Source organism: Cyprinodon tularosa, unplaced genomic scaffold (genome assembly GCF_016077235.1).
Source record: "Cyprinodon tularosa strain WSP-4 unplaced genomic scaffold, ASM1607723v1 ctg12, whole genome shotgun sequence".
In the NCBI taxonomy this organism is placed as follows: Eukaryota; Metazoa; Chordata; class Actinopteri; order Cyprinodontiformes; family Cyprinodontidae; genus Cyprinodon; species Cyprinodon tularosa.
Genome location: NW_024038003.1, coordinates 2,190,106 through 2,211,226, shown reverse-complemented (window position 1 = coordinate 2,211,226; position 21,121 = coordinate 2,190,106). Strand labels below are relative to the sequence as shown.

General features: G+C 37.6%; 1 protein-coding gene across 2 annotated transcripts in view; it reads right to left on the bottom strand.

The window, feature by feature from the left end:
- The window catches only part of epha4b (eph receptor A4b), a 125,149-nt gene that overhangs the window by 68,844 nt on the left and 35,184 nt on the right, over positions 1-21,121 (bottom strand). For both annotated transcript variants that reach the window (XM_038270944.1, XM_038270954.1), the window contains exons 3-5: positions 19,453-19,653; positions 18,345-18,452; positions 16,665-17,016 (exon numbers count right to left, since the gene is read on the bottom strand). In XM_038270944.1, the coding sequence (XP_038126872.1) occupies positions 16,665-17,016; positions 18,345-18,452; positions 19,453-19,653 (661 nt within the window). The remainder of the gene's footprint in view (positions 1-16,664; positions 17,017-18,344; positions 18,453-19,452; positions 19,654-21,121) is intronic.

Genomic DNA, 21,121 nt, shown 5'->3' with positions numbered 1-21,121 from the left:
ACAGAAAAAAATCCCACCGAATGTATCCTTCTTTAGATAAAGAAAAAAAAGGCAACAAATTTTCTTCTTTCCACTCTTAAATGTAAAAATAAGTATATTTATGCAATATTACCTATAAAATAAATTAATGGTAACACTGGTATCTTTCAATTTATGGGTAGCCAATGCAGTTTTATTTTAAATGACCTTCCTAATTATTCTAAAGAGGAAACCAGAAAATTCAATAGAGTTTACTGCAACTGACATTCTGAACTTTTTCAGATCACCTCACCACCTCCTCCCTATTGAAACAAATGACAATTAAGCACAATAATTTTGCAAAATGTAGCCATTAGTTACTTAAGGGGAAATGAAAGATTATTGAACCTAAAAGGTGATCATTGCTTGAAGATTCTAAGCTATAACGTATTAGTCCATGAGTTTATATCAATAATGACCTCCCCGGTGGGTTCTACACAATCAAAAACCATAAGATGTTTCACAAGAGGTGCAACCTGTTAGAGCAATAAAGCCAATATAGACAAAGACATAACCCTAAGAAACACAAATCTGGTATTTTCAAAAGTAAGTGTTCACAAATTACTTTAAAATTAATCAGTTTTGTGCTGCTTTGCATGCAATGTTTAGAACAGCTGCTTGGTTTTACAACTAAAGCACTCTCCTCCATTTCCCTTTCTAATGTTATTCCTAGTTTAGGCTCTGATTGATCTGTTTTCCTGCTTTTTGTGGCACTCGGTTCAAGTCAAACATTGGTCTGGTGCCGGCTTTAACATAAAGGGCAAAGAAAGGATGTCTATGTGTGTTTGTAAATAGGTGGTGGGCTATAGTTAGGTCGTTTATGTGTACGTATGTGTGTGTTCAGAGAGTGAAGTTGTGTAAAGCCTGCTGGCCCATGGGAGATGAGCTCCATAATGGTCACTATGGCAACAGGCTTTCAAGATGGAACCCTTCGAGTACCCCTCGAGTGGCACAGCTCCTGGAGCACAGAGCAGCCTGTGAGCTTGTGCATGAGCGTGCGTGTGTGTGTGTGTATGGGTATACAGGCGTTAGTTGAGGCAAGCTATTTAAAAATTGATACATCAAGCGTCAGTGGAGAGATCTTACAAGATTGAGTCTGACGTCCTTTGCGGCCACCGAGGTCGCGTCTCTGCATGTGTTTATGTGCGTCTGTGCCCATGTGTACATGCCTCGGATCGAACTGACATTGTACTGAATGAACTTTGCACAGATGCTGATAAAAGTTGCAGTGTTCCGTATGGGTTGAAAATTAACATGCCGGTGAACCATTTAATGTGTAATTAACAACATAAACATCAGATTGAATTGGTGTTTGTTCAGCAAAGTGGAATCTAACTTTTCCTATCGATGATATTCATTCAACTAACTTTGTTTTCCGATAGGAAAAAAGGACAAACATTGTTCAACAGATATTAGGAAATGTAAAAGAGAATGATCTCAAATGGTTTTACTTAAAATAAACAATTTACACCATTCTCATTAATCAATAGAGATATATTCATAAGAATTATAGTAATTTATTTTGTTTCTTTTTTTATTGTTTACTGCTAATATGAGAATTAATTTCTAGCAATGGGATAGAATTCTTAAAGGTTGTCTTGCTATTACTCAAATCTTTAGGTAATTCCAGAGAATCTCTACCAGCTTTGTACTTTTGCTGGACCACCCAAAAAGAAAATGTATATTAATTTAGCCTTAATAGAAAATTACTTTTAATTAATCTACTTAATTAATGATTTTGGTCCAACACAACTAAAGAATCTATTTGACTTTAATCCAAGAGTAAAACTGATACTCTGCTAGGCTCTGCAGACATCTAGACATCAGCAAGTTGGATGCTTGAAAATAAAACTGCAGCATAACCTCCTACTGACCTTCCTACCTTAACCCAGCTTCCAATAGATGTTTAATCGGAAAGTAATTTCAACCAACAGCCCAGGGCACTCATAAAGAATTAAAATGTAATTTTCAGACTCTCAGACTAAGATGGATGGATCGCTGGATGGACCGACGGACAGATAGATACTTGGTGTTCCACAAATTCCCTTGGATTCCCTCACGTTTGTCAAGCACATGCCAAGATTTGAAACATTGTGACAGTAGCTTACGGGCACATGATGTACAACAGGAATTGCCTCTTCTTCTTTGGAGACAGTAATCAGAGACAAACAGGTTAGCTCCACATGTGTAAAGATTGAACATGACCAATGACTACATGGACACTATAGCCTCCCATGATTGACAGTCACCCACTGCTTCACACACATACCGTAACACACACGTGCATGCACATAGGGTCAGACTGCATATGAAATGCTTCATGATGACCACTATATGAAGTACATGAGTTCATTCTGGTTACGTTCTGATCCACTCTGTCTATTTCATACCAGCCAATTACTGTGAGCAGCCAAGGGGAACTACAAGGATGTGGCATTCTTGTCTACAAACCTCGTGTATATCTGTCTCTTCTCCATGTTATCTCTGCCCCTGTCTTCCCTTATCACTCTGCTTTTCTAAATGTTTGTCAATTTTAAATTTTTTCGGCCATTGTCTGGGCCTTCCTTGTCTTACTTACCCCCTGATCATCTCTAGTTGTGTCACGTGAGTCTGCCTTTGAATGTGTGTGTCTTTATTTCCCACTGGGCTGTCCGTCATACTTTGACCCTGACCTTCCCCAGAGCTCCTGCACAAATATTTACTTTGGTGCTGACAGACACACACATACATAAACCCCTCTGAGGGAAGAACAAAATCACTGGGAAAGAGAGGAAGCTCAATTTCATTGCAATTATGTGCAGCACACATCCACACAGACAGACACTTTTCTAGCTGTAACCCAAGCTGATGGCTCACTAATTTTAGGTCCAGATGATTACCTTGCAGTCTAAAAACAGATTAAATTGATACCAGGTGCATGTGTTTGTTAGAGTCTATGCCAAGGGGTCATGGATGGCGAAGGAGAGAAGGAGGGAGGGAGAAAACATGACAGGCCTATAGAGGTCTGTTGGGAATTAGAAGGCGGAATAACTTATTCTTTTTCTGTAACGCATTGAAGGTAAAAGGCCAGCAGAATGAAAGGAATGTGTTTTTTATAGCATTAAAAACCCGAAACTCTATATCCAATCAGTTTAAATGTATGTTATTGACAGAGTTTCCCTACATACACGTGACTGTTGGAGTGCACGAGGAGCAGTGCACCTCTTTTCCTCATCCACGTTATTTTCAGTTCATCACTCTCAATAATTCATCTTCTAAAGCAGAGAGGGAACAGAGAGCTCCATGCTACTTTTCTCTGTCACACACACACTCAGTATCTGAGGTGCATAGGATGCATGAAGCCATATTCTTGTTGCCCTTAGGCTAAAGGAATACCCAACTGAATCAAAACAATAATTGTGATACGATGTATTTTTTATTATCTCACTTAATGTTATTAGAATTACATGGCCTCGCTAAAGCATCCAAACCATTTGAACTGTTTACGTTTTTCACAATGCAACTAAACACTAAAAACATTTTATCCACTTAAATTTTATGTGATAAACTAAGACACATTTTAGTGTATTAGATAACATATAGTAGAGTATATTTAATACATACAAATCCGATAACTGTGGCAAGAACTTTTAATTAACGCCTCTGATTTAATGCTTTTTAGAACCAGCTTCTTCTGCAGTTATAGCTGCAAGTCCTGGCATGTTTCTATCAGTTTAACACATGTAGACACTTAAATGTTTGTCTGTTCTTCAAGGGAGAGTCGGCCCTTATCAAAGACTCTCAATTAGGTATGTTCTTTAAGGGAGCCATTAGCATGCTTTTATCAAAACAATTCTATTGTAACATCTACTGTATGTTTGGGGTTGTTATCCGGCTTAACAGTGAGCTTTCAGTTCCAGACTAAAACCGATTTTATAAGGAGACAGTGCTGTATTTTGCTTTATTAATTTACTCATTAACTTTTACGAGCTGTGTTGTCACTAATGAATATGAGCCACTAAGGGATGATCTCGCCAGCATCATGTATTACCATGTCTGTGTGAAGGGTAGAGTCCAATAAGGGCATTTTTTCTCTCCATACGGAGCCTGTATGTTTGGTCCATTGACTAAAAGGTCTAAAACTGACATGTTTTGATGGCTGGATTTGTACTGTAAAACAGTGGGCAAAAGTGTTGTTCTTTCTATGTACATCATGGTGACTTAATGTAAAATTTCATATAATTGTATTAGTATTAGACTGGCATTTGGTGCTCTTGCTTTTCAAAGTTTGTCTTGTTTAGGAGACCCCCTGAGTAAGTTAGAGCAGAACAACATCAACTGTCATTAGACAAAGTGTGACTCTTGCAGCACCCCCAAGTGATGACATTCTGCAAATTTGTTTGTGTTCCCCCTAAAATTCAGCTCAACATCTGCTCACCAAGCTTAGTGATTAAAGCCACACTTAGGAATGATCTCACTTCCTGTATGGTAGCTGGGCTGCCAATTTAATTTAGCTGTGGTGGACAAATGCTTTTGAAAGGCAAAGTTTCATATGGCTGCTCTTGTGAGGCTTGGTGTAGAGATTTGGGCCAATAGTGGTGAAGATGAAAGAAAAATAAAGAATCAGGCTTTTCATGGAATCCACTGAGGCTGAAAATTCAATATATCAGAAACTGTCAGCATAGAGTGCAAACAAACAGAAAATCAAAACATGACCTCCCCAGCAGATGTAACTAACACTAAGGCAACAAATGAGAGTCAATGTGTCAGATAGCTTTGGTAGGGACAGATCAAGGGAAAATATCCAGCTGGTTATCTCTACGAATCAGTATGAATGACTCTGCAAGCCGCAAAAGTTATCCTAAACCAGCCAATGCAGAGCATCCTTTCAATGAATGAAGCATTAAATGAATAAAACTTCTTACATACATCTTTGAGAAGCATACCCGGGTGCATTCATTCAGCTTGCTGGAAGTCAAGGATGCTGGATACAAAAGAGGAAAATTGCCACTGCATGTAGCCTTTGTGATAAACCAAGTGCAGCTAAGGTTTTTTTTCATCCTAGAAAATCTATTAAAATCCAAAATGATTCTGTTGATATTGCAGTCTTGGGAGGTAAAAGAACCCACTGAGCTTGATGCAGTCCCTTAACACTTCAAGGCAGGAATGAAAGAATGGGTAAAGAAAACATGTCATCTTAAAGGTATATTGGAGGATGTTCTTTTTCAGTGTGGATCATCAAAATAAGTGGTCCTCCTAATTGTCAATAATTCTGGTGATATGTTTACGTAAGGGCGTCCTAAGTGCTCATCCCAAGTTAGCTATCTTTTTCTTGTGCATGCTCACTTTCAGGTGTACATGTGTGAGCTACGGTTTCAGCCATTGAAGCTCGCCTTTCTCATTGCGGTTCTTTGAAAATGGCCGAGAGTCATAAGAGCAGAAGTGTCTACCAAGTTTATGAGAAGAAGAAAAAGGCCTCAGAAGAAAGAAACTAGACCAGAGTGTTTTTGGGAGATCTACTTAACAGGTAAAGTTTGGCAAGCTATTTTGACATATCCATTTCACTACTGCTCTCGCACACATTTAATAGGCTTTCCCTCTCTGGAGCGGGTACAGGGTTGTGCATGTGCGGAGAGTGTGGGTCTTTTCAAAAATTTGCAAAAATCCTCCACAATACCTTTAAGTAGAGGGCAGTACCTTAAACAATATTGTCTCTGTTTAGTTCATAAGCCCATTTAGAATCAAAATGATCCAGCTATGCACAAGCTGTATTTGAAAACGCTTTCATTTTGAAATGTACATAGTACATACTTCTTAGTCTCCAGTAAAACCCACTTGTAAAACTATTGGAGCAAATAACTGTTTTTTTTTTTTTTATTTACCAACTGATGAGTAATAATAATAATAATAATAATAAAGAATGATTAAGAACCATATCTATGGATGATTATTAATTACCCTGGGATTTTAAGATGTAACATTTGGTTTAAATTACATGAAGTGTGACACAATTGAGGAATATAACCGATATTACCCCAAAAGTATTTAAGGGCAGTTTTAACTGTAAAGTGCAACTACATTTTTTCAAGTAGCATCACAGCATGATAGAAACATGCTCATGCCGTGGGGTGTTACGGTTAATTATGTATAGTTACTGTCCATAATGCATTATGAAAAAATATTATATTTTGGTTTCATTTGACCAGCACACCCTCTTCAATATGATTGCTGTGTTCATTTATGGCTTTCAGCAAACTGTAAACTCTGTCATCAGTGGCTTCTTTCAGCCACGCTTCCATGTATGGTTGATTTGTAAAATGCATAACTGAGATTAATGGTTAAGAGGTTCTACAACGTGAGAGGTGGATCTCTGCAGCCTCTTCAGGGTCACTTGGCCACTCTCTGAGTAACGTCCTCCTCTTCCCATCTATCAGCTTAGGTGCACAGCCATACTTTGACAGGCTTTCACTTGTCCCATCCTATTTTGATTCTAATACATTGGATTTTAAAGTATTCCCGGAAATGTTCAAAGGTGGAATTCTATTTCTTTAACCTAACTCCTTTTCCCTGGTCTGTCTGCTATGTTCCATGATTCCCAGGAATGTTTGCCAAGAAAACCTCAGAGGCCTTCAGAGATGCATCACCTAAAATTCCGATACAGCAAATTGTAAATGTGAAAAGACTCATAAAGGACAAATCAGTTTGCAAGGTGCTGCATAAAAATAAATGAGCTGGCCAGATTATGTTATATCCGGTCCTTGGAATGTTTCCCTTGCAGATCATGAAGCCTTATGCAGAGAAAACTCAGCCATAAACACCCAGAGCATAACTTAGCCCCAAGTTCAAGCACCTCTAAATATTTGCGCCTCAAAGCCTCTGGGTTCTACAGACTCTTATTAATAATGACACATTGGTCTTTGAGTAACATTTGATTCAACAATTTCTTTGTTTCAATTAATGAATAATTTCTTTTGGCTGCAGAACAAAGGAGTGGCTGTAATTTACTCAAAAACAGTAACAAATTGGATTTCAAACACTGTCACATCTGTTTGCAAAAAAAAAACAAAACAAAAAAGAAACCGGTCTGTTTTGTGCAGATCCAGCCTAATGGGCTGGTCATACATCTGGAAGCCATCCGTAAACTAGAAAGAAAGTGAGAGAAGAGAGACGGAGGGGTAAAGGGTCAATGGCTGCCTTCCTGTCCCTCTGTTTCCTGCCCTCCAAACTGACTAGCAATCCCCTCTGCTATTTGAATTAACATGGATTTAACACTGCAGCAATGTGAAAATTATTAACTTTCCCATCAGTATGTAGATATTTATTCATAACTGGAGCTCAGTAGCATATGGAACACAACCAATTAATGAGAAGTGTACCCAAAGGCAACACGCTCTACCCTCTACACCTCTCTCCTCTCATACCACATCTGCCTGTGGGGAGTAGAGCTATATAAGGACGTGCAGAGCTGAAACATGCATGAACAGTTCTTCAGTCCTTGGCCTGCTTTTTCCTGCTTTTCTCCCAGGGGTTGTTCACGCAGCTCAAACCACTGCACCAGACCCAGCTTAGCTTCATGGTATCCCTTCCCCTCCAAAGCCAACCTTTTTGTCTTTACGTTTGGTTTCAGCTAACATCTCAATGAAGCAGACACCCCCCATGGTGCTAAGGGGGCAACCTCAGCTCACTCTATGCGTGGCAAGTGATCGGCCATGGAAAAAGAGGAGCTTGTGCTTGTAGAAAGTCAGTGTAAATTGACATTATCTGGGTCAGTGCAGTGTGGGTATGTAGACTTGGACTTTGTGTGTATGGAGGATATGGTGAGAGCCTAAGCCTTTTGTGGCTTTGTTAAATTTTTTCAAACACAAAAGAGAGACTATGAGGCAGAAAAGTGGGAAAAGGGATGGAATTGGGAAGGGACATGTGAAAGAGAGGAGATAAGAGGGAATATAAAGGAGAATGAGGAGAAAGGGTGTTTATGGTTAAGCAAATAAATGGATCTGGACAAGCAGATGGGCAGAAAGACTTTAACAGACAGGTGGAGGACAGATGACTGGCCTTTACAAGGTCCATATATCCGTTTGTCCTTTAAGTACATCTGGCTTGTTATTACACCACCCTGCCTGACACCTCAACAGCTTAATGCTCCAAAGCCTGCAGGAGTGTACATTCATACACATGCATTCACACACTGCACAGACTGTATACACCACAGAAAAGTCCTGACAAGCGCCCTAAATCCCTCTATTAGCTGCCCACCACTTTCCTACACACACCTATGTGCTTTCAAGCTTTCTAAGCTGACAAAATGAGAAAAGCATGCTTGTGTTTTTTCTTTTTTCTTTTTTTTTGCATGATAAGTGCTACTGGAGGGTGGCTTTTATTACAGAGTTGTCTGTTTCTGATCTACATACTGGGGCAAACACAGGCAGACCAATACAAGCACAGCTACAACCCCATTTGCCATTAAAAAAAGAGACTCCCAGCTGATTTTTGCAAACACACCTTACATAGGTATTACAATTAAATTTTTGTTTTTCTGATGATTGCATCATTGATGAAATGCACTCTTCAGACTATTTATCAGGTGTATTTGTATTCAGCCAATTAACCAGCAATAGGCAGATTAATGTATGTATGTATAGTTATCTGGAAGTGTTAAAGATGACTGAAGTTCAAACTCAATAATGGACATGAGTGGGCAATGTGAACTTCAAGTCTGATCAACATACTTTGTGGTAATCATTTTGAGAGCTATAAAAGTGATAATAGAGGCCACTTTATCCAATTATTATTCAATTGATTGAAAAAATAATCGACAGATTACTAGATTTCCAAAATATTCATTTGTTGCAGCCATAATCTAAACATCATTAGATAAAGTAATGTTTATTAAGTATTTTTTCACATCAACCCTAAATAAACAATAGATACACATCCCTACATTAGTGAGTGTAAAACATTGGTTTTACATGACTCTGACTGCTACATTTGTTGATTTCAGATGGATTAGTCTTAAACTGCTGTTTTGCTGTCTCTGAGGGTTTCAGCGAACAGTCTGAAATAAAACGTATTCAGTTAAGGGTATTCGCATAGACAAACATTGGTTGTTAATATCAGAGGTAAGAGGATTATAGGTAGATGACAGAAAGGCAAAAGTGATGCAAATAATCATATTTTTTTACCAAAGGATAGGACATTTCTATGAACTACATGTTGATCCTCAAAGCACCTGGATTACACCAGCAGGTCACCAAACCCATCGCCTTAACTTTCAACTAAGAAGAAAAAACCAAGGCTACAGTAAGCATGAATTTCATTTGCAGACCAGATCTAATGCACTCGAGGAAGGAAATTCAAATCATGAAGCTGAAGCTAGCAAATATGTAGCAAATACGAACAGATTCAAGTTTTCTGTCTGAATGCCGGCAGATTTTCAGTTTGAAAATGAGAGTAAACAATTGATCGACTCGATATTGTTTTAGCAGTTACATTAAGACTTTAGTTAATGTATTATACTGAGACTGCTCTCAACCAATCAAACCTAGCAGAGCTATGACATTGACCAGTAATAAGTTGGTTCTCTGCAAAGTGGATACTAGTAACACACTTTTCAGTAGCACCCAACCACATCACCTTTTAACCTGTTGCAACAGCTACAAGGTACTTGTACACATATATCATAGAGAGATGAACCTAAAGTGAGAAAATGAACTTGCATTCAGTTTGAGAAGATTTGAAAGTTGAAATGATTGGTGTTTTGCATTCATAGACTAGATTTATATTGCAAGTGATAGGAAGTGAGTTACTGAAGCACAGGTGTGAAATAGGAAGTTGATAGTATAATGATGCAAGTTTTTTTTTTTTTGTTAGTTGAAGTAAATGGAGGGTTTTATCATGGCATGGTGTGCATGGCCCCAGGAATACACCCTGATTAAAAGAATCTTTAGTCAAATTAATAATTTTTTGCTTTATTTCTGAATATGTAAACCTTATAGCAGTTTTTTCAGAGAAAGTTTTCTCTCAAACAAAAAAAAAGTTTTAACTCTCCTTTCCTGCTGGGCTGCCGTCAGACCTTGGTCTGATTGATGGAGCAGCTGAGTACTGGAGCTTTGATTGCTGCGTGTTGTGTACTGCTTGACAGTTTTTTTTTTCATGTCTGTGCCTTAAAGCCAGAATGTAACAATGTTTTTTTTTTTTATATACGATAAAAGAATTCCTGTGTTGCTTTGGCACAAGGTTTCAATTGAGCATATCATTTGGTTTAGATTTCCACTAGTATTCCAGAAAACAAAAACATGCACACATAAATTCACTCAAAAACATTAACATGTGTTACATTACAGTTTACACAAGTTCAAAGATATAAAACAAAGCTGATGTTAGGAAGTAATCTGACTCTTATGGTTTGTTACACAGGACCAGATGAAGAAATAAGTGATTTAGTAGAGCTTTGATAAAGTATTGTGCCTTTCATTGTTATTGGCATACTTGATAGAAGCCTATAAAAAGTACATAATTTAATGCATTTTAGTGTATGAGCAAAATAAAACATTTAGTAGCATTTCATTTGAAAAAAAAAATGTTTTGTAAAATCATGAAAGACAGGGTTAGTGTCACCACCAACAATTCAATCAAAACAAATTTAGTTGAAATTTGCAAAACATTTAAGTTTATCTCAAAGTCTAGGAACAGTCAATATGTAATTTGTGACTTGTGTTTTCAGGGCTAATGAATATGAGATGTCAGAGAGGCTATTTCAATTTAGCCACATTTGGAAATGCAAAAGATAAAAGAAAATATCGTTCAGAAAAGAACCTTGGAAACATGAAAAAAGTCTCTTGCCAGAATGGCTGGCTTAGTTTTGATTTCTTCAACAAGTGACACATATGTGAACAGATGTAAATTTACTTATTTAAGTCAGAAAATGCTCAGAAGAAAACAGCTGCTATCCTAAATGTACGTTTTTTTTTCGCTAAAGAGAAATCAAATTTAAGAAAGGCAGCTGTTTGCTTAGTTTTACCTAACTTATCTAAAAATATAGAACAACTAGGATTTTATGTAGTATCATCTGGATTTTATCCGGACTATAAACCGCTATTTTATCTCATGCTTTGACCCATGTGAAGGTAGTTTGTCTGTGGATTTTTCTTTAACCACCAGTGAGCAGAAGTCAAAGTTGCAAATCAAGGTAGAAAGGACAAATTTTCATTGAGAACAAGCACATGTTAGCAGCAGTCAAGACGGACAACCAATGTCCCTAATAGGCCTTCAGGCTAGCAGAAGGAATTATTAGCATTAAATTGCAAAAAAAAAAGTTTTGTTTGCAAAGCTTGAATTCAAACGTAGATTTTACATTTCTTAAACCTATAGAACTTCATTCTGATTACATTTACAGCTAAGCATTTCATTCACACAAACCTAAATACACACTGGACTCCTGAGAGTAGTTTGAACTTTAGGTAGTAAAAAGAAAAGCAGGAGTCATAAGTAGAACTAGTGACTTCAAACTTTGAAAGGATACTCTCCAAAACTAAGCTTGTGCTTCATGCTGACAGCTTCAAAAAGACAAATGAATAATAACAAAAAGAGAAGGGAACCCATTAGACAGCTGTAGCCGGTAGGAGCAAGTACAGATAGACGTGTCATGCTGACCCACATTATGTTTGCCTGCTTGGAAGAAGGAAGAGGAAATGAAAGAAGGAAAATAGTGTTAAAGTGATGAGTGTCCATCCTTTAAAAAAGCTCTACTCCACCTCCTTGGTATGTGAGGAAGTAATTGAAGCTATCAGGCACACAAAACACACAAATATACACGTGGTTAAAGATGCTTAAAGACACACAAACAATCCAGCTTTTCAGCGCGAACCCCTGGAGGCGTAAAGAAAGAGAGGTTCTAGAGAAGTATTCACTACATTCTCTACCAGCTGTAAGAGATGCAGACAGCAGGAGAGGGCATGGGAGTACCAAGTGGAAACGGAGGTGCTGGAGGAAACAGCGGCAGACAGACACAGAGAGGGCAAACGGGAACAGAATGCACAAGTGACACACATGGAGAGAAAAGAAAGTCAGAGAGGGGAAAAGGCGGAGGGCTTCACCAGCACAGGGCGGAGAGAGATGGAGGAGAAGTGACAAGTGTGTGTGAATGTAAAGAAGAAAGGGATGTCTTTGATTTAGAGTGAGAGGAAGAAATAAATTACTAAGCTCCTGAGGCAGCAAACAAAGCAGAGCAGCATGATTTCAATGGAACACTGAGACTATAATGCCTGAACAGCGTGCCTTCAGAACTACACATTAAAAAACTATGACTTTTCTGGGTTTTTTTGTTTTTTTTTCCAACAAAGATTATATTGTAATTTTTTGTTAATTTAGTCTTTACAAATCGGCCTTCTGTGAATACTTACAGCAGCTCAGCAAATGTCAACCACTGTTCTGAGCCTGCCAGCTGGCTGCTTATTTCCAGCGGCCTTGTCCTCTCCTAACATTTTCCGGATTCTCTAACGCCAAAAGCCTTGGAAAAGCAACCGGAAAATGGGAGATTACTAATTAAATCTATCAAAAGTACCTTTGTAAATTACATGACATGAATCCGTTCATCAGGTTTTAATAAACCCTGCTTTTGCCTGTTTAACTGTCAGTTGATTTTATAAGGAAAAAATGGTACCAGTTTATGGGATTTAATCTTTGTCCATGCAGCCATTCATCCAATCAACACACACAGTTATATATGCTTCCCCTAAAGAGATTATGAAACATCACATTGGAAAAGACAAAAGGAAAAAGATGAACCCATGATCCATAAATGTTTAACGAGAGAAGGCAACGAAGATAAGACGTGCTTGAAGGAGAACAGAGAAAAGAAGAATGGCGAGGTGAAAAAGGAAGACAATGCCAGAGAAGATGGGTGAGAAGTGAAATGGGTGGCTTGTAGAGAGCAAGAAGTGGAGAACAGTCTAATTATAGAAGCAGACATCTGAGCATAGCCAGAAAACAACAGAGAGAAAGGGGAAAGAGCAGGAGATTTGGGGGGAAAAAAGCTGTAATAGGAGGTGTCTGGTGTTTATCTAACACACAGAGGCCAGTAATGACTCCATTAGCGCTTCAGACCAAGACAGGGAAACAGAGGGAGAGATGGAGGGAGTGGAGGGGATGGGGTGTAAATGAGATGGATGCTGAGAGATCAAGATTCACAAAAAACATTTCAAGACAAAGTTGAGTATCAGAGCAACGAAAGGGCAAAAAAGAAAGAAACCAGGCCCTAGCAAAAGAACAAGAGAAAACTTGTCCCTCCATTAGGTGGCTTGTTCACCTCCATGTTGATTATAAATATGCAAGTCCAGGTCTTTCTTTGTTTTTCACTCACAAACTCTTCCCTTTGTGTGAAAGCAAACTAGAGAGAATCATTTGAATGCATTAGTGGCGCATGTCGTCCCGTGGTAGACCCCTAGATTGTGTCAGGGCAGGAACCTTTTGTTCAGAGCCGATGCCTAGCATTGAGAGGAGCTCTTTAAAAGCACAGGCTTCCTTCTCACAGGGACACATTAAAGTGCAACTAACCAGGCTGCCTTACTGCTCTGCACCCTCTTATGTCTTTTATGAATCTGCTTGTAAAAAAGAAAACTGATTATGGATGCAGCTACATTTAGCTGGCTTCGGGAGTTTTGACAGGAAAAGGAGAAAACCCCAAAAAATAGAAATATCAACACATTTTTAGAAGAAAAGTACAAGCACTATTGCGATTCAGAACAATACAAATTGTGTTTCTAATGTGGCAGTGAGATGTTACTTTCTTCGCTGGCATATTGTAAGAAGGATAGCAAACCATTGCATCATTGTGAGACTGTAACACTGTTCCAAATCTTTCCCAGAATGATAGAATCAAAACATTTAAGTTATTTAAAGCTGAAATATCTCCTCACCTATCTAAGACTTACAACTATGCTGAGGAGCCACAGTCCAATATGTCCAATACACAATGTTCTTTTAGGTTAGTGGATGCCAGAAAGGAAACCTTTTAAAGTTGTCCTTCATTTCAGGACTAAACATATAGCAACGTATAGGTTATAGAGCTGTATGAGAAGGGCTTAAGATGCTAGAGCTAGGTGTCAAAGTTAAGGGTTAGGTTGAGTATCAGGGCAAGAGATTTATGGTTTAAAAATGGAGTGAGAGTGATGGGGTCTGAGTATGTCTGGGCCTGTGAATGACTCAATATTGACTACTTTGAACTTCCATCCATCTACCCACCCTACAACCTTTACCACACAATGTTTTTTACTAAACCAAGATCACATCATGAGGTTAAAAGAAAGAAGATATACAAACATCTCTTTCCAAAGACACATCTTGAAAGTTCATTCTGGAGGCCAGGCCTGGTTCTGTTCTGCCACAGACCTAAAAATTCACTAATGGAGAATGTCAAGGGGGCATTTAAAAAAGGACTAATTACACCTTTCAATAAGGAGCCACAGGGGCTCTACGTCATCCTTCTTCAGGTCCACCTCAAAAAACTGTCTAGGTACCACATGCTGTTGCAGAACTCCTTAGAAATGTCCTTATTAGGGAATACAACATTAACGTTCTACAGTACAAATCCAAAATGCAAACAGCCATCACCCCGTCAGTAGCTTCATCAAAATAAAAATCAAAAGCCAAACTGTCTCTGGTAGATGAGGTGTTACAACCAGTCAAAGCCTCCTTTTCAACACTGTGAAGGTACATTTCCATGATATGGAGCATCGAGGTCTGCTTAGCACATGGTGTATCTTTTTTTTTCTACAAAAAAAACTCTATTAACAGGTCTCCCTGCAAATCTCATCACGTTTCTTCCAAACCAACATGTCAGTCTGCCTATTAACTCAGATTACAGGGGCCACATGTATTGCCTAACCCCCTACCTAAATGCCAATAAGTCCTATTATATATAATTGAATCTTTAATATTTCAAGCAAAAAGCCAAACGTGAGCTATTCATCTGCTATTAAGTTAAAACTACCTTGTTAAATCCTGTCTTTATTCTCATTAGTGATGAGCCTAAAGGATCCAGCTGATGAATTCATCAGGGTCAACCATTTCAGATAAATGGTTGACCATAAAGCTTCACCCCAGTCTGACAATTTAGAAAGGGAGATAAACTGGCACAGCGGGTGAAATCATTTAAAACCTGTCAGTAGGATCACCTGTGATATAACTACAGCAGGCAGACAGACAGGCAGACAGCTAAGCAGTCTGTCTCATGATTGAGATGCAGCCAGCATTCTGCCACGATCTGTGCGCATTACCAGTCTGCAAACTGCAAAGCACATTTTGTTCTAATTCACTTGTCTCTAAGGACCAACTGCCAACTTTTTCTGAGTGTCTTGGCGGCTGCTTCTCCAAAACAAGTGAAATTGCATCGTGCTCACCCATTTTTAGTTTGCAGAGATGAATATCTGTGCTCCAATTTTCCCAGGGAAGTGAGTCCTTAGGGACAGGTGACAGCATGAGCATAATACGGTTTCCTTAAATTCCAAATGCACGCATGCACAGTACGCTTGCATGCACAAACCGCATACTGCATAACGCATATACCCCACGCAATAAGCGGGGGAGCTTTACATCTCAATAATCCATCTCCACAAGGCATACCTTTTTCTCCATGACACAAACCTGTAAGCCGTTCTTCATTCATATCCAGACAAACACACATACACAAAACATTCACAGTATGCACACTTCTCTTTTCCACAAACATGCTTTAATGCTTTGAAATGCTTTAAAGCAAACCGCACCTCTCCTCTCTGTTTGCTGTCTAAGCATTGTTTGGTGTGATGACACACAAAGTATCATCGCTTCCTTCTCAGTATATTAGTGTGCCCTGCTATTTTTCAGCTTGATTGGCAGTTCAGAGGCTCAATTACATTAGTAGAGGCTCTACAATCACAGAAATCAAAATACTGTTTAGTGTGGATGATTGTACTGACAAAAAAATTATCTAGATTTTCCAAATTTCAGTTAGGTCTTTAAAATCAAGTGAAAGAAGGCCTACAGATAAAAAGGTTATTGTTGAAAAAATCGTTTGAAAAAATGTATTTTATAATGGCTACGAGATGCCTACAGTAACTAGTTAGAATAGATAGATAGATAGATAGATAGATAGATAGATAGATAGATAGATAGATAGATAGATAGATAGATAGATAGATAGATGATAGATAGATAGATAGATAGATAGATAGATAGATAGATAGATAGATAGATAGATAGATAGATAGATAGATAGATAGATAGATAGATAGATAGATAGATAGATTTTTTTTACTCTAATAGATTTCTAAAACACAATGAAAGCCCACCTTAGCTGCTAATATCAGTAAGATATCAGTAAGATTAGATCACAAGAAAACTTATAAACTATGATTCTATATATGTGTATTAAACCCTGTGAGAAGAATTAATAAGCAAAAACAAGTTAAAAACTTTTCAATAATTGACCATTGCTCATACCACCACATCAGACAGAGTACAGTAAATGACAAACCTACGTTTATAAAAGCTATGAGTGTATAATCTTAGCTGCAATACAAAACTATCAGTAATTATATTTTCATCTTTTTTTTTTTTTACTGAAATTCACACATTTGCACACTTCTCTTTCCTACCCGCTCAGTTCTCAGCAGCCCCACCCTACTCACGTTGGCAGATGTCCTTGTTCTCCTCAAACCCTGGTTTGCAAACACATCTCCCAATGGGGACTAGCCAGCCTCCGTCCGCACTGCAGTACATCTTGGGCGGCTCAAACTCCTCCGAGGCATTCACACAAACCCCATGGACCTCCACCAGAGCTGTGTCTCCTCCTGTTATTGTGTCAGGGAACTGGGCCAAGTTGAGCACTGTCAGAGGACACTTCTTGTAGAAGACTCTGACTGAGACCAGGGCGATACATGCTCCAAGGTCTTGGAAGGCAAGGTAGAAACCCTTTTTACTCAGGTTACTGATGTCTCTCACTTCTGTGTTCAGCTTCAGAACTCGGTCACCAACGTCCACCTGTGGATGAGCAGCATAAACCGAAATGGTTTCTCTAAAATGCATACAAGATTATTGCATCACTAAAACTCCATAAAATATAAAGCAAGCAAAGGTCAAGAAACAATCATATGTAACAATGAATGCCCTCTCATCTACATTAAAGCAAATGTTGTGTCTAGTCTTAAATAAATGGCTCATAATCAGACACAACAACAACAAAAAAATATAAAGCCTAACAAATAACTGAAAATAAGAGCTTTCTGTCACAAATGTCAATTTGGATGCAGCTTTTATATATTTCGATTGGGTTATATAGGAAAAAATGATGTTGTACTTTTCCTTGTTTCTGCATACTATTACTTATTATAACCTTACATTTTGTTTTGTTAAGGAGAAATGATATATGATGCTGTTTATTTTAGCAAGGCTTTATGTTGGCATACTTCTCTGTCCTATAATCTGAGGACAGTCAATTTGTAGATTTTGTAAAGCAACAAGCAACTCTTATTTTTAATTAATTGATTTTTTTAGGCTGTTTAATTATTTAAGCCTGTGTAGTTTCTCTAGCTTTTAAAAGAAGAGTATAACCTAGTATAAACTAGTCAACACTATTGGTGAATGCAAATCGTCAAAAAGTATGGCGGCACATTTCCATTAAATTGGGAAAATTATACAAAGTTCATTTGCCAAGAAAAATGGCTAATAAATGTATTTTAAGTCCTACAAGCATTGGTTCTTTCTTTTTTTTTTTTTACAGCCAACTGAAACAGAATAACGTAAGGCTAAACATTTACCTTAATATATTTTAAAAGATGAAAAGGTTTAATATGCACCTTTACATGAGATATTGCCTAATTTTTTCAAAAATATGTAAATACATGACCACATTTTTTATGTTAAAAGTTAGTATACAGTCTGTCTGCTTAGGATTTGCTATATATCAGCATTAAGTAATTAATATTGAACAATAATGATCGTTTTTTAAACACAGACATGTGATTACAAGAAGCAAAATTGGGCCAGTATAATGAAGCAGTGTTTAATATTAATATTTCCTAGCAATTTGTGTTTAAAGAGGAGGAGGGGAGGGGGTTGGTCATGTGGTATTTTTTTGGTTGTATGGCAATTGCAGTGGTACAGTGCAGGATTGTGGTATTTAATTATTATTTTAGCACTTTGGTCAATTTATCATGGTGCAATATTGATCAAAAGACAGTATTTATTTTGGATAAGGATCACATACCAAATGTTCTTATCTGTGTCTTCCCAGCGCCGTCTATAATGCCACAGCTTCTACATTCATGCATATTAATTCCTTACAGTTGTCAGTCAGTGTGTGTGCTTACCTGTGTAAAACTTTCATCTGCAGCAATAGTATCAATCTTAACATACTGGCTTTCCTTGATGAACCACAGGTTGGCATTGTTGGACTCGTAGTAGTACATGTTAAAAGTCTGCAAAAAAAAAAAAAAATGTCATGTCGTTATTTAGGTCATATAAATAACAGGTTGGTACAGACTTGTACGCTTTAGACAGACTTCCTAAAAGTCCGTTGATGTGTTAAAATAATAGTGAACATAACCTCCCGGCCCTCTGAGGTTCTTAATCACAACTCTCACCTTAATTTTATAGTGACAAAAGGAAAGAAGCATTCAAATACATGACGGTTTTCAGGAATGCCTTTTTTTGTTTTGTTTTTTTTTTCTTTGTAATTTGCTTTGCTGTTTCATCATCTTTTATCAATTACTCATCTATTCAAAGTGCACATCACTCCCATCACCTTGTATGTGTTTGTTTCATTTTTTTTTTAACATAAAAGGCTGACACAATAAAAGAATGCTCTTTTCCTGCTCTGCAGCGTGATGTTGAAGTACGCTGAAGAGAAAAACTAATTTCATTCAAGTGATAATTAAATTACAAACAATTCAAGTCAACTCTCCACGAGTCTGACATGAATAAATATGTTAATGTGCTGCCTACATGAAGGTAAATAGGCAAAATGATGTAGAAATGAGCCTGTATAATGAATTAAATATTTGTTTACTGTTGAGAGGCTCAATTTAGTTCACAACATAAAAATTTATATTCTGTCTCTGAAGTTTGTGTTGCATGGGTTTAGAGATTAATTTGTTCTAATTTCTAAATGTTTTAGAAATGACACGTCCTTTGTAAATATAAAATGCTCTCCCACATTTGAAATGTCAAAAACAAGCCAAATAACACTAATCATGTAGTCTTTAACTCTGCTTTTGATCTGGCAGTGATATTTAAACCTTTATTTTTGCATTGTTCACTTAAGAACAAATAGTTACAAAAGGGTAGCCAAGAAGCTGGCCAGAGTTCATCACACCAACAGAGTACAAAAGTAAGAAAAGGGAAAGATCAAGACTCATTTCTTGTATATCAGGCTGTCTTGGTGTCCTTGTTATTGTCAGGCTGCAGAATGATACGGACCTCTTTGCAGGTACCAGAGACCCCAGGCAGGCTGTTACAGTCTCTTAGGGTGAACTTGATCTCAATGTAGACTCGCTGCGCTCCCTCCCGGCTGATGTGCCGCGTCCGCAGCCAGTTGTTTTGATTGGCCTCCATTACGTGGCACACCTGGTAGGTCCTCATCGGAGTGTTCCTCTCATCCATCACACTTATCTCCTCCCACTGAAAATGATAAATAGAGAGATATATTCTCTTATTGTTCCAATTACATCTCACAGATGACCTTTACAGGGATAGGTGTATCTAGAGTCCCGTTTTGGATGTGATCATCCATTAAATGGCCGTTATTAGCCATTATCAATCCCATAAAATGGCTTCATGGCTGTGCCTCCTCTACCTTCTAGTAGGTTTCTTATGGCTGATAATATGCAGCTCATTATTGATAACAGATACTTCAGTAGGGTCTGAAATTGTTTTATTAACAATTTACCTACTTTATGCATTTTGTCTATTACAGATTCTTTTTTAAAGCTGCATTTTAAAGCTTTAATTCAACTGATTTCCACATGTTTCTGTCATACGGGTATAAGGTGGTGTTTAAAAACAACTCAGTTGAAGGGATATGAGTTGTTTTCTTTTCTGTTTGTTTAATATGAGCAATACTCAGATCCTTTTTTTAACAATAGATGAAGAATTACTAAAATTATGTTCAGATTACACATAAATAGATTAATTAATTCAACAACAAAGCTTTAGAGTTAGGATTTATTGGGTGATACAGTAAAAAAACTACTGAGCCTACTGGGAGATAAGAGGCACAAAATATGGGACTGATAAGCATATAACTGATAAATAGTAGTGGCCATTTAATTGCCTGATAACATCCGAAGCAGCTTATTTAATTACTGTAACAACAAACCCAACTTACCACTAGTAATTATTTTCAACAAGTGAAACCAATTTTTTGTATAGTAGATAAACTACTCATCAAGTGACGAAGTCATGTTCATTTCAATTAAATGTAATTAAAACCCAACATACAACATTTCTTAGCAAACTTGATAACATAAGACCAATTAAAACAAATATTCAATTCAATTTATTTATATAGCGCCAATTCACAATACTTGTCATCTCAAGGCACGTTACAGAGACAATATATTTTCAACGTGTTATTTTATGTGGATGTTTTTAGTGCTCACTTGACAGTTATAGAGCAGATAGTCAAAGATATCTTCAACAAAGAGTAAAGAGTCTAAAAAAGCTGGCGCTGAAGATGCAGTTTCTTCAAATAATGCATAGCAATAGGAAGTTAGGTGTAAGGAAAATGTAAACAAAAATGCACATGCAAAAGGGATGATCACAACCTTGGGAGGACTATAAAGCTAGTAAATTTAAGAGGTTGGGTGGGGATTCAAAAGATATGAACTGCAGGGGGTGACAGTGCTTTAGGGGTAACCACACAGACATTTCCAGGATATGGGTTATGACTGTTGCTTGCCGTAAGATAACCTACTCCTATACCGTCTAAAATGTAGGAAATGTCTTTCTTAGCAAAGGAGAAAAAGAAAAAGACTATTTCTGATTTGTGCAATTTTTTTGCATTTCATGTGAAGAGGAAGCTCCCTGAGCCTGGAGGTAGAGTGAAGAGGACTAGAATCCCAGATGTCTCCACAAATCAGCAATGATT